This window comes from Mustelus asterias, chromosome 2 (assembly GCF_964213995.1).
Source record: "Mustelus asterias chromosome 2, sMusAst1.hap1.1, whole genome shotgun sequence".
Classification (NCBI taxonomy): Eukaryota; Metazoa; Chordata; class Chondrichthyes; order Carcharhiniformes; family Triakidae; genus Mustelus; species Mustelus asterias.
In genome coordinates, this window is record NC_135802.1 from 86,169,549 (window position 1) to 86,183,806 (window position 14,258).

The 14,258-nt window shown below is 41.8% G+C and overlaps 1 protein-coding gene across 1 annotated transcript in view; it reads left to right on the forward strand.

The window, feature by feature from the left end:
* scin (scinderin) overlaps window positions 1–14,011 on the forward strand; it is a 148,852-nt gene extending 134,841 nt beyond the window's left edge. Inside the window, exons 14-16 of the mRNA XM_078238349.1 lie at window positions 5,381–5,458; window positions 5,840–5,900; window positions 13,434–14,011. Coding sequence (XP_078094475.1) covers window positions 5,381–5,458; window positions 5,840–5,900; window positions 13,434–13,606 — 312 coding nt within the window. The 3' untranslated portion in view covers window positions 13,607–14,011. The remainder of the gene's footprint in view (window positions 1–5,380; window positions 5,459–5,839; window positions 5,901–13,433) is intronic.
* Window positions 14,012–14,258: the final 247 nt, after the last annotated feature.

Sequence of the window (14,258 nt, forward strand, 5' to 3'; positions counted from 1 at the left end):
CATACAAATATAAATCTCTTACAACTACCTTTGGTTTCCGAACACTGGTCATTCAATACCTCACTCATCTTGGCCATTCTTCATATGTGAGTCTCTGATTGGGGGTACATACAGTTGTCCCAGGATTTCACTTCTATAAAGTTCAAGAATGACCAGCTGGATAACAATCAATCGTGACAAGTTTTCACTTTGTCTTTCTGCCTTGCTCAAGGACAATACACAACATTTGATCAAAAAGGTTGGATTGCTGACAGAGGCTGACAATGCGTTTCAATGACACACAGGACTGGCCAAGGAGGATCTTTCCTCCTTGATATTATGGGCAGCAGTTTATGAATAAGCTGCTGCTTGTGTTGGCATGCTGTGCAGAATGGCTGCCCTCCCCTAGAGCTGCTAGTCCAATCAGAGGGCTGGCAGCCTCGGCACAGTCAACAAGAATGGTGACTACTGCTAAGGAAGGCAGGGGGCCTGCAGCTTAAACCAGGTGGGCCACAGAGATGTTTTTACAACTTTAGAATTATATTGAAGGAAGAAAAACCACCCTGAGGTAATTGCTGGGACCATAATGGCTACCTTCAATGCCCCTCGAGCTGCTATTGGGAAGTCTTGGAATTTGGTTGGTGACATCCCAACCAGCAAGGGGTCGATTAGCTATTAATGAGCCATTTGCAAATTTAATTAAGTCTGTCAGAAGTCAGTGCCACTCTCGGTAAAATTCATTGTAAGAAGTCTCACAACACCAGGTTAAAGTCCAACAGGTTTATTTGGTAGCACAAGCCACAAGCTTTCGGAGCGCTGCCTCTTCCCCTGACTGGGAGTTCTGTTCACAAACTCAATTTGCAAAATAATGGTTGGAATGTGAGTCTTTACAGGTAATCAAGTCTTAAAGGTACAGACAATGTGAGTGGAGAGAGCGTTAAGCACAGGTTAAAGAGATGTGTATTGTCTCCAGCCAGGACAGTTAGTGAGATTTTGCAAGCCCAGGCAAGTCGTGGGGGTTACAGATAGTGTGACATGAACCCAAGATCCGGTTGAGGCCGTCCTCGTGTGCGGAACTTGGCTATCAGTCTCTGCTCAGTGACTCTGCGTTGTCGTGTGTCATGAAGGCCGCCTTGGAGAACGCTTACCCGAAGATCAGAGGCCGAATGCCCGTGACCACTGAAGTGTTCCCCAACAGGAAGAGAACACTCTTGCCTGGTGATTGTCGAGCGGAGTTCATTCATCCGTTGTCATAGCGTCTGCATGGTCTCCCCAATGTACCATGCCGAGGGACATCCTTTCCTGCAGCGTATCAGGTAGACAACGTTGGCCAAGTTGGAAGTGTATGTACCATGTACCTGGTGGATGGTGTTCTCACGTGAGATGATGGCATCCGTGTCGATGATCCGGCATGTCTTGCAGAGGTTGCTGTGGCAGGGTAGTGTGGTGTCGTGGTCACTGTTCTCCTGAAGGCTGGGTAGTTTGCTGTGGACAATGGTCTGTTTGAGGTTGTTTGGAGGCAAGAAGTGGGGGTGTGAGGATGGCCTTGGCGAGATGTTCGTCTTCATCAATGACATGTTGAAGGCTCCGGAGAAGATGTCGTAGCTTCTCCGCTCAATGAAAAATTCATTGACGGCAGGTCATGGTTCCTCAATTCCCACCTCGTGCAGGTTAGTGAAATCATACACATTTACCACAAGCTTAGACTGGTTACTTTGTTACAGATCAAAATTGTCTAACCTGTATGCTCTATCTTGTGCCATATAGTAAATTTACCCATTGAATTATCAAAGAAACTGTAGTTATTTCTGTCACTTGGCATGCATGTCCTGATCAGTGAATAATGAACAAAGAAAAATGATTCAAAGTTCACTTGACATAGTCTTTACATGCTGAACAAGTGTAATATTTTGTTTCAATATTTTACATTTTTTTTGTGTCAGTCACATTTAACAGTATCGATGCAGGACCTTACCACCATCTCAGATACAAAACTGCAAACCAAATGCACTACTTAGTTTCTAGAAACTAAGAAACATCTTTAAAGATTCTATCACACAGCTTTGTGCCTGTGGCATTTCCTCATTTTGTAGTTTCCTTCTGTAATGTTACTGGGAAAGCTAGGTATATCCTGAGGCCAGTTCTCAATGACTGGAATAAATATACCGGGATTGGTATTGGATTCCAGTTTAGTCCCTGCTGAGTTAACTTATTCAGTTAGAGTGCTGCAATTGACTTTGGCATCCTCAGGCTAGAGAAGCAGCAAAATAGATCAGCCAACTGGCAGAAAATACATTTAGATGAGGGCAGGACTCCCCACTCACTGCTCACAGCTCCTACTTGATGAATGACCAATTGAACAAGGTACAGAAAGGCTTGTGGTGCCTTTGGAATTGTACTGCAATAAAAATTCATAAACTTCAGAAAGAAGAAAAAAAGTAAAATTTCAGAGGCTAGATTTTCAAGGAGAAGGAGGGGAGCTCAAGTTGAGACATTGATTATAGGGCTGAGGCCTTCCAGAGTAAATTCTCAGTTACATTGGCCACCATTGTGTAAGTCTGACATACATTACAGTACTTTTCATAATGGAGAAAGTGATGTGCATTCAAACCAATTATCTTTGAACAAAATGATCCTGGTGTTGATACAGGTAGGCCATTTAGGACTGATGAGAAATTTCTTTACTCAGAGGGTGGTGAACCTGTAGAATTCTCCAGCACAAAAGGTTGTGGAGGTCAAATCAGTGAATATATTTAACAAAGAAATAGGAGGCAGACCCACTTCATGGAACCATTGAAAATAGGAACAGGAGTAGGTGATTCATCCCTTCAAACAATTCAACATGATCATGGCTAATCCTCTATCTCAACACCATACTCCAGCACTCTCCCCTACCTTTTGACACCTTTAGAATCATAGAATCTCTACAGTGCCGAAGGAGGCCATTCGGCCCATCGAGTCTGCACTGACCACAATCCCACCCAGGCCCTATTCCCATAACCCCACATATTTACCCTGCTAATCCCCTGACACTAGGATCAATTTAGCATGGCCAATCAAGCTACCCTGCACATCTTTGGACTGTGGGAGGAAACCGGAGCACCCAGAGGAAACCCATGCAGACATGGGGAGAATGTGCAAACTCCACACAGACAGTGACCTGAAGCCAGAATTGAACCTGGGTCCCCGGTGCTGTGAGGCAGCAGTGCTAATCACTATGCCACCATGCCGTCCCTATTTTAGAATCTAGAAATCAATCTATTTCTTTGTTAAATATATTCACTGATTTAATCTCCACAACCTTTTGTGCTGGAGAATTCTACAGGTTCACCACCCTCTGAATAAGGAAATTTCTCATCACCCCAGTCAAAGAACAAAGAACAAAGAAAATTATAGCACAAGAAGAGACCCTTCGGCCCTCCACGCCTGCACCGACCATGCTGCCCGACTTAACTAAAACCCCCTACGCTTCTGGGGACCATATCCCTCTATTCCCATCCTATTCATGTACTTGTCAAGACGCCCTCCTGTCCACATTGTTTACCTGATACGCTGCAGGAAAGGATGTCCCGAGGCATGGTACATTGGGGAAACGATGCAGACGCTATGACAACGGATGAATGAACACCGCTCGACAATCACCAGGCAAGACTGTTCTCTTCCTGTGGGGGAGCACTTCAGCAGTCACGGGTATTCAGCCTTGGATCTTCAGGTAAGCGTTCTCCAAGGCGGCCTTCACGACACACGACAGTGCAGAGTCGCTGAGCAGAAACTAATAGCCAAGTTCCGCACACATGAGGACGGCCTAAGCCAGGATGTTGGATTTATGTCACATTATCAGTAACCCCCACAGCTTGCCTCCTGGGCTTGCAGAATCTCACTAGCTGTTCTGTCTGGAGACAATACACATCTCTTTAACCTGTGTTTAATGTTCCCTCCACCCACATTGTCTGTACCTTTAAGACCTGGCTGGCTGTAGGATTCGCATTCTAATCAGTATTCTGCAACTTGATTTTGTCTGCACTGTTTGAGAGCACATTTCCACTCCATCTGACGAAGGAGCAATGCTCCGAAAGCTTATGGTATTTGCTACCAAATAAACCTGTTGGACTTTAACCTGGTGTTGGGAGACTTCTTTCTTTGACCAAGCCAGTTTGTATCCACCTTGCTAGCTCACCTCTGATCCCATGCAACTTCACCTTCTGCACCAGTCTGCCATGAGGGACCTTGTTAAAGGCCTTACTGAAGTCCATGTAGACAACATCCACTGCCCTACCCTCATCAATCATCTTCGTCACCTACTCGAAAAACTCGATCAAAAAGTCCTAAAAAGCTTGCCCTGTATCAACGCCAGGACCATTTTGTTCAAAGATAATTGGTTTGAATGCGTATCACTTTCCCCATTAGAAAAAGTACCGTAATGTATGTCAGCACTTACACTATGGTGGCCAATGTAACTGAGAATTTACTTTTGCAGGACTCAGCCCTATAATCAATGACTGCAATAAAAATACATCTAACTTATGTTATAACATCTAACTATTGAAATAGAAAGAACAGGCTTTTTCCTGTTTCAAAACCTGTCAATTAAAGAATTATAGGAGTAGGGGACAGCTTTTTTTTTGTTGGTTCCCCACTTGGGACTAGGGTTATGATTCCTCTAAGGTGCCTTGAACCCACACCTCTTACCAGAATGGGTCCAACTCCCTGAAAACAGCTGAGTGTCTGAAATGGCCACCCCCACCCCAGGCAAGGGCAAGATTGCTGGTAAGTGCTGAGTGAGTGCTGGTTCACTTCCCACATCCTTATCCCAGAGCCATGAAAATACCAGACAATGAGAAAGGGAGCAGGGATTAAGTTCTGACTGCCATTTTTAAATCCCCCTACCTCCATCTGATACTGATGGAGATGTGAAAATTTGGGCCCAGGTACTTGTGTCTTTTTACTCTAACTTAAATTGGAATAATTCCACATTCCACATTCATATTCCACATGAATGTTTATGTATCTTCTTAGCTGCACTGAATATAATATAGCTGTGATTCTCTGAAAGTGTATGTTCTGTTTCTGTTTGATATCTTCTGGGAGTCATCTGTTTATCACACATGCACAAATATCGATCGCATCCTCCTCAGATGTTGGAACTATAAACATCAACTTGACTATTATCTGTAAAATGACTCAAATTGATTTAGCTCCTGTTACAAGTTCACACAAATAGCTTTCCAAATCAGCATAGTTCTTAGTACAGAATAAATCCAGTTTATTGTACAACTGTTCTGCCTTATAATGCTAGAATCATTAGGTTTTTTGTTCAAAATATATTCACCAATAATTTTAACTAAAGTTAGTTTATGTGATGTACGATTATGCAATGTGATAATGATCTTCTTTGTTTTAGATTGAGGAGGTTCCCGGGGAATATACGCAAGATGATTTGGCTGAAGATGATGTCATGCTTTTGGATGTTTGGGATCAGGTTTGTCAAGAAAATCTGTAAAACTCATACATTTAGGCTGGAATTCTCCAGCTGTTCACAATGGTCGGGATTCTCTGGTGCCGCCGGCAACACACCCCCACCTGCGGATTTCCCGCTGGCGTGGGGTGATGTCAGTAGGAATTCCCATTGACCGTGGCGGGAAGAGAGAATCCCACTGCTAGTAAACAATGCGCCACCTCCCCGCCAATTGGAAACATGCGGCTGGGAGGTCAGCGAATCTCACCCATAATTGTTGTTATATTAGGTGTTTTTTTACATATAACTGCAAGCATACAGGGCAACTATTTAAATTGTTTTGAAAGTATAAAATATTTGTATTGTGATCTGAGATCTTTAAAGCAATTGTCCATTAATACTTAGGTCTTTGTCTGGATTGGAAATGATGCCAACGAAGTGGAGAAAACGGAGTCAGTAAAATCAGGTAAGTGCGAATTATCTTCCTGTGTCGTGCAGTGGGAAGATTTTCTCAGTGTAAAAAGATTAAAGAAGAATAAATGTCTCAAATTTGCAACAGACTGATAAATGGAAAAGGGTTAATTTGATTCCCAGAACATTGGCATTGTCATTCTCCCAATTTCCTTTCTCTTTCCCTCCACCAGCCTTTCGACTTTCTGTCCTTCCTCCTCTTGACTTGTGCTTGGATACAGTTTCACAAGAATTAGGCATTATCCTGAGGTCCATTGGAGTGACATTACTGCTCTCCCAGCTGAGCTCAGCCAATTCAGCACAAACTAAAGATTGAACTGGGATTATTCCCTTCCATGTTGGTTTACTAGTGAAGCCATGGGAAGCTCACAAGTATCTATATTGCAAATGTTCCTATCGAGCCTTTTCATAAGTCTAAACTGGTAGAAATCCACGTGCCTGAAATCTTGGCATTGTCTATGAATATCAATTTAATGAACATATCCAACAATGCCGTGTTATGCCGCTGTATGCAATAGTAATGAGCAATTTCCCTAATGAAAAATGCCTGTTCCAATCAATTCCAATAGAGATGCAAGCATTCCCTCCCAATGGAATAGCAATGTTTGCTGTTGCTATTTCTCCCACTGTAACATCTACCGACTCTGTTTTAAGCTACCTTTAATTAACAATTATAATTACATCTGGTCCTGTGACATATTAACAATTAAAACTTAAAAGATAAAAGTAATTGGTTTCCCTTCAATTGTAGTTGTTGTGATACATTGTGTAAGCATAGATCTGAAAAGTATGATTACATCCTTTCAGTGTTATTTCCTGTGTGTCATCTATTATTGTTTTATCAGAATAACACTGGGATATGAGAAGGTGCATTGTTCACAGCTGTATGTTATCTCTCACTGTAGGGGGCAGAGGGAGGTGGTCCTTAGCTCTTTAACTATTTGGAACAATTAGAACATCTTCCGAAACCAATCAAAATAACAGCAGAAACTTCACAGGTTTATTCTCTGAGACCCACTTTTGAACCTTTAATCAGGGCCTGTAAACATGTAATTATAAAAAATCATGGGAGGCACTTTAACATGGGTGAAAGTGTGGGTTTGGGTTCAGTGGGGCGGTTAAGTTCTAGAAAAATGCAAGCTCTGACCTGCCAACTTCCGCATTTACCTTCAGCATATTAAGCAGTATGTGCACAAAACTCTCAGGAGAGGTCGGTTTTCAATTTCAGTGTGTTAAGAGCTAAATTACAGTGATATTAACATGCTGTTTGCAATTTAATGCAGTGTATGCGTGGCCTGACTTTCCTTAAACTTGCCAGTAAAAGGGAGGCATTGGTGAAAAACGAAGAACAAAGGGGCTGAATCAGCATCGAAATCAAAAGTGAAATTCCATTCAGGGTTAAGCTCAATACACAAAAGCTGTGCTTCAAGTAAATTTCAAGTGATATCTCCAAGCACCTCCTGAGAATAATATTACTTTAATAATAGTTAATTATAAGGATCAGGTTACTTCTACAAGAGTCTTTTTTTTACTTTCTTGGGTGATTGTCCACAGCAGGGGTTCTTACGTTTTTTTGCTCCTAAGACTCTCTTCCCATGTCCAAACAAAATGCAGACCCATGCAACACAACACAATTAACTTTTCTGTATAAATTAGTTTTAGAATTAAACATATATATCTCTTATTATTTTTGTTTTACTTACTTAAATTTGTAAAAACAAATCTGGTCAGATATGGAGGTATTGTCCACACAGACATCCCATGATCATCGTTCACCCTGGCTCTGTTCTCTATATTCATTGATGTTGTTGCTGAAAATCCAGCTTTGCAGAAGTAGGTTTTTCTAAATAGGATTTGCACCGTCGTTGCAGCAGAAATAGCAATACTGTATTCAGATATACCATTGTCAACATGATCCTGCTTCATGTGATGTCTGCACACATGCACTTTTAACAAGAGTCACACTGGCACTCAGGAGTGGGAATTCTTGATTACTACTTTACCCTTCCAACAACAAATGTTGGAGGCACTCTGATTACCATTTGACTCAGATCATAGCCCAGGGATCTAACCAGGACATCCCTTTGCTAGTCACACATTGGGTTAGTGCAGCTACCCAATGATTCTCCAGTGAAGCCAATATATTTGCTATATATCAACATGCATTACACATCACACGTTGCCAAAGTGGGCATCCCATGTAACAGTGTTATCCTATGGGTAAGGTGCTGAATTGGGGGAAGGCTAACTACAGCCGGATTAGGCAGGATTTGGTGGCTGTTGATTGGGAGAGGCTGTTCGAGGGTAAATCCACATCTGGCATGTGGGAGTCTTTTAAGGAGCAGTTGATAGGACTGCAGGACAGGCATGTGCCTGTAAAGAGGAAGGATAGGAAAGGTAGGATTCGAGAGCCGTGGATAACCAGTGAAATTGTGGGTCTAATCAAAAAGAAAAAAGAGGCATACATGAGGTCCAGGCAGCTAAAAACAGATGGAGCACTGGAGGAATGCAGAGAAAGTAGAAAAGAACTCAAACAGGGACTTAGAAGGGCAAAAAGGGGTCACGAAATGTCCTTGGCAGACAGGATTAAGGAGAATCCTAAGGCATTTTATCCATACGTTAGGAACAAGAGGGTTGTTAGGGAAAGAATCGGACCTCTCAGGGACAAAGGAGGGGAATTATGCTTAGAACCAAAGGAAGTAGGTGAGATCCTAAATGAATACTTTGCATCAGGAGGACATGTTGACTGGTCGTGGCTTAGAGAGATGTGTTGACCCGTTAGAAAAAATCTCAATTACAAGGGAGGAAGTGTTAGGTTTTTTAGGAAACATTAAGACAGACAAATCCCCAGGGCCGGATGGCATCTATCCTAGACTCCTCAGGGAGGCGAGAGATGCAATTGCTGGGCCTCTAACAGAAATCTTTGTCTCTTCAGTAGACACAGGTGAGGTCCCAGAGGATTGGAGGATAGCAAATGTGGTCCCATTATTTAAGAAGGGTAGCAAGGATAACCCAGGTAATTATAGGCCGGTGAGCTTGACGTCCGTGGTAGGGAAGTTGTTGGAGAAGATTCTTAGAGATAGGATATATGCGCATTTAGAACTGAATAATCTCATTCGCAATAGACAGCATGGTTTTGTACGAGGGAGGTCATGCCTCACAAATTTGGTTGAGTTTTTTGAGGAGGTGACACAAACGATTGACGAGGGAAGGGCCATGGATGTCGTCTATATGGATTTTAGTAAAGCGTTTGACAAGGTCCCTCATGGCAGGCTGGTGCAAAAGGTTAAATCTCACGGGATTAAAGGTGAGCTAGCGAGATGGGTGGAGAACTGGCTTAGCCATAGAACACAGTAAGAAGTCTCACAACACCAGGTTAAAGTCCAACAGGTTTATTTGGCAGCAAATACCATAAGCTTTTGGAGCACTGCTCCTTCGTCAGATGGAGTGGAAATGTGCTCTCAAACAGTGCAAACAGACAAAATCAAGTTGCAGAATACTGATTAGAATGCGAATCCTACAACCAGCCAGGTCTTAAAGGTACAGACAATGTGGGTGGAGGGAACATTAAACACAGGTTAAAGAGATGTGTATTGTCTCCAGACAGAACAGCTAGTGAGATTCTGCAAGCCCAGGAGGCAAGCTGTGGGGGTTACTGATAATGTGACATAAATCCAACATCCCGGTATAGGCCGTCCTCATGTGTGCGGAACATGGCTATCAGTTTCTGCTCAGCGACTCTGCGCTGTCGTGTGTCGTGAAGGCCGCCTTGGAGAAGGCCGCCTTGGCATCTCCACATCATGATTAGCCATAGAAGACAGAGGGTAGCAGTGGAGGGGTCTTTTTCCAGTTGGAGGTCTGTGACTAGTGGTGTTCCGCAGGGCTCTGTCCTGGGACCTCTGCTGTTTGTGATATATATAAATGATTTGGAGGAAGATGTAACTGGTGTGATCAGTAAGTTTGCGGACGACATGAAGATTGCTGGAGTTGCAGATAGTGATGAACATTGTCAGAGAATACAGCAGGATATAGATAGGCTGGAACATTGGGCGGAGAAATGGCAGATGGAATTTAATCCAGATAAATGCAAAGTGATGCATTTCGGTACATCTAATGTAAGGGGGAGCTATACAGTAAATGGCAGAACCATCAGGAGTATAGACACACACAGGGACCTGGGTGTACAAGTCCACAGATCCTTAAAGGTGGCAGCACCGGTGGAGAGGGTGGTGAAGAAGGCATATGGCATGCTTGCCTTTATTGGATGGGGCATAGAATATAAAAGTTGGCATATGATGTTGCAGCTGTATACAACGATGGTTAGCCCACATTTGGAATACTGCGTCCAGTTCTGGTCGCCACACTACCAGCGGGAAGGCCAGAAAATCTCACCCTCTGTCTAACCTACACACCTGTACACAACCATCTATCAGAGCAAACTAACTCAAAACCATTTCATTAGATTCCTGGAGGCTTTGGAGAGAGTACAGAGAAGGTTTACCAGGATGTTGCCTGGTATGAAGGGTCTTAACTATGAGGAGAGATTGGGTAAACTGGAGTTGTTCTCCCTGGAAAGACGGAGGATGAGGGGCGACCTAATAGAGGTGTATAAAATTATGAAGGGCATAGATAGGGTGAACAGTGGGAAGCTTTTACCCAGGTCGGAGGTGACGAACACAAGGGGTCACGGGTTCAAGGTGAGGGGGGCAAGGTTCAGCACAGATGTCAGGGGGACGTATTTTACACAGAGGGTGGTGGGGGCCTGGAATGCACTGCCAAGCAAGGTGATTGAGGCGGACACGCTGGGATCGTTTAAGACTTATCTAGATAACCACATGAACAGACTGGGAATAGAGGGATACAAAACAATGGTCTAGTGGGCACATGAGCGGCGCAGGCTTGGAGGGCCGAAGGGCCTGTTCCTGTGCTGTATTGTTCTATTGTTCTTTGTATGTTATAATAAGCATGAATTCACAATTCATTGTCATAATACATCAGCTTTTGCTTTTTATGTCAAGATTTTGGCCCGCCGACGATACACCCGTGGGTTTCCCGATGACATGGGGTGGATTCAATGGGAAATCCTATTGACAGCAGTGGGACAAGTGGATCCCATTACCGGCGAATAATGCACGACCTCCCGCCATGAAAAACACACAGCGGGAAGGCCAGAAAATCTCACCCTCTGTCTAACCTACACACCTGTACACAGCCATCTATCAGAGCAAACTAACTCAAAACCATTTCATTAGATTCCTCATCAAACCAGAAGTTCCTATACGACATCTGGCATTGTTTGTATGAATAGTTATGCCCTGTTTTTATCCCCCTGCATTTTCATATGTAGTCAACTGTTTATTGGACACACCTCAACACAAATACAAAGTCAGTGAAACCTACACGTGTTAATTACTTCGGCAGTTGTGAAAGATAAACCCGATGAGAGAAAGAAAATAAAAAGAGTGATTGTTTCACCCAGGAAAAGCATGTAACAGGATCCAGACTTTGGGGCAGCAAGAACTAAAACTGATTGACAGATAAAAGACGGTCATTAGTAGAGTTTAATCATGTGTCGAATGTGCAGGTAAATTCTGAGATAACGTTCAGGTTCTTAAAACTACGCAAGTCAGAAACGATGAAACTTGTGATCAAAGGTCACTAAATATGTGGATGAAAATTATGGAAATCATCAGCAGCAAGCTGAATGAATAAATTAATTTTAAAAATTGATAAAAATAAGCACATGTTCGAAACAAGTTTTAGAGAGGAAACGTCCACCGGAATTGAACTGCCCTGCCCGCCATGGGAATTGGAGCGGGCAAGGGCCGGACAATGGGAAGGTCCGTTGACCTTGGGTGGGATTTTCCAGTCTTGAGTCAAATGAGGCTGTAAAATCCCGTCCATCCTGTCCAAGTGTATCTGTTTCTAAAAGTAGAGATTGACTTTGGGCAGACTTCCCCATGGAGAATCCTTGATCTACAGGAACTGAATGCTGTGAAATAAAACTGCAAATAAAATGTTTTTGCTCTCACGTGATGAATCTCAATATGCTATCACTTCAATTAGGATATTGCAAGAGCCCAATTTTATTTCCCTTCCCCATGTCACTCATTTTGAATGTTGTTGGCAATATCCCCTAACATTGTTTAGGCATAATATTTTAAAATTGTAAATATAATTCCTAAAATTGTAAATATAGTTTGACAACACCCAAAACAAGTTCTTCTTGAGTCTGATGAGGATAAAAATAATTCAAAAGTAGGAATCTATGCATGAACTTCATTGAGTTCCTCATAAAGTACCTCAATCTCCATAGGTGAGAACAACAAATTAAATGAGACACCATTAAGTAGCATCAGATTTTAATTTTCACTGTCCATAGCAAAACCAAAGCAAAGCACCTGCATCTCAATAATTAAGAGGTATTAAAGCTGTATTGACCATGAAATGTTTTGCTGCAGCTGCCAGTGTTACATATTCCAAGATTCCATTATTCTTTTTTTCAAATTCTAAAGAGACCTATTAAATTAAACAGAAGCAGTTTCAGGAAGAAGGAAAAGAAAACAATTACAAACGAGCCTGTCTGCCCAATAGATAAATTACATTTATCAATCAGAACCCATGGATTTAAAAGTTAGAAATGTCTTTTTCATGCACCTGCATTTTCTCATGAGTCAGATAATGTAACTTAAAACCAGAATATGTTAGACTCTTCATTCCATACATTTGAATACCAGCTTCCTGAAATCCCCAGCCACATCTCTGGTATATGCATCCCATTTAGAATGTATTATTTTTTGGAATAAATTAGGTCAGAGCTGGAGAAATTAGCTGCCACCAGACGGAGCTCTCCCTTTATCCACCATTCATAAAGTAAAGGGGTTGAACTACCACTCACCAATATGGATATTGCTCAGCAATTAGGGAAGTTCTGACATAATAAACAAACATGTTCTGACAAAGAGGATCTTTTCTTTTTGTCCCTTAGATCTCCTTCTACCAGAATGCCAACCCAATCGCTTTTTTATTACAGCATATGTCTTTAGTGGGTCCAGTAACTATTGCTATCCACCTTGCTATCCCAGTGACTTGTGTGGATTTTTATACTTTGTCCCATAGAATATCCTTTAAAGCCTTTCCAGCTTCTCCCCTCTCCTCCCCCGAGGTATCTTTTTTTGAAGATTGGAGAACCCTTGCATTATTTTTATGCCTTCATGTTGCTGTGCCCGGATCTGTGCCCAGTACTCCAAGGATAACTTTGGGTCAAGACACTCTGTAGCTTACGTCTAGGGATTTGCACTTATTTACAGTTTTCCTGGGGTTTTTGCAGCTCTTTCACTGAAGTTATGCTGGATGAGGAAGAGAACCCCTGCAAAAATTCACCCTGGTGATAGAAATGGACAAACTCTTCCACTCTCAAACATTAATATGCATCACTTTTATTTGACGGAGAAATGTACATTCGGTGAAGCATTTACACAGTTTTCCATACAATCTGTAACATTCATCTGCTTTCTCCCCATATCAGCAAAACAGTACATCAATTCAGATCCATCTGGAAGGGACAAAAGGACTCCAATCATCATTATGAAGCAGGGATTTGAGCCCCCAACGTTCACAGGTTGGTTCCTTGCCTGGGACCCAAACAAATGGACAGGAGACAATATGAAGAAAGCCATGGCTTCACTCAAAGTGACATGAAATATAATCAGCTGGTTGTTTATAACTTTTCAAAAAAATCAACTGCAAACCTACTTAAAAAGTATGTAGCTCATAAAAATGCCTGCTTAATTCCAAGTTTGAATGTGTTGCTGCCATATTTCCAATGCTTTTGGTGTACTACAGTGAATTTGTAATCTTTAAATTTTTGTAATATTTGCATTCTGTGATTGCATTAAAATAATAAAGCAGCTGATGAGAAACAATTATATAATATGTAAAATTATAAAAAGTTTGTAATCCATATGCAAGTAGTTAAATGCCAGCACTACCTATCAATTAATAGAGTTGATCAAAATTATGCCAAATAATTTTCATTTTAAATGTCACATATACTTTAATAGATACACCATTTAAAAAAATAAAGCAATTAAAATTTGAAATAGTATCTGTGATGTTTGGGCAGTTTGCTGCATATATATTTATCACACAGCAATGCAGAAATGACACTGGTTCTAAATCTATAACAGGTTTATTTACAGTACTTTAAAATATCTCAGCACTTACAGAATTTTTGCATATTTGCTCTCAGCCAAATTCTGGAAATATCTTTCTGGTGTCAATTTCTTAAGCTCTCCAGCTCCATCCATAGGCTCCGAATTAAGCACAGTGAATATGCTAACATAATCAAAGA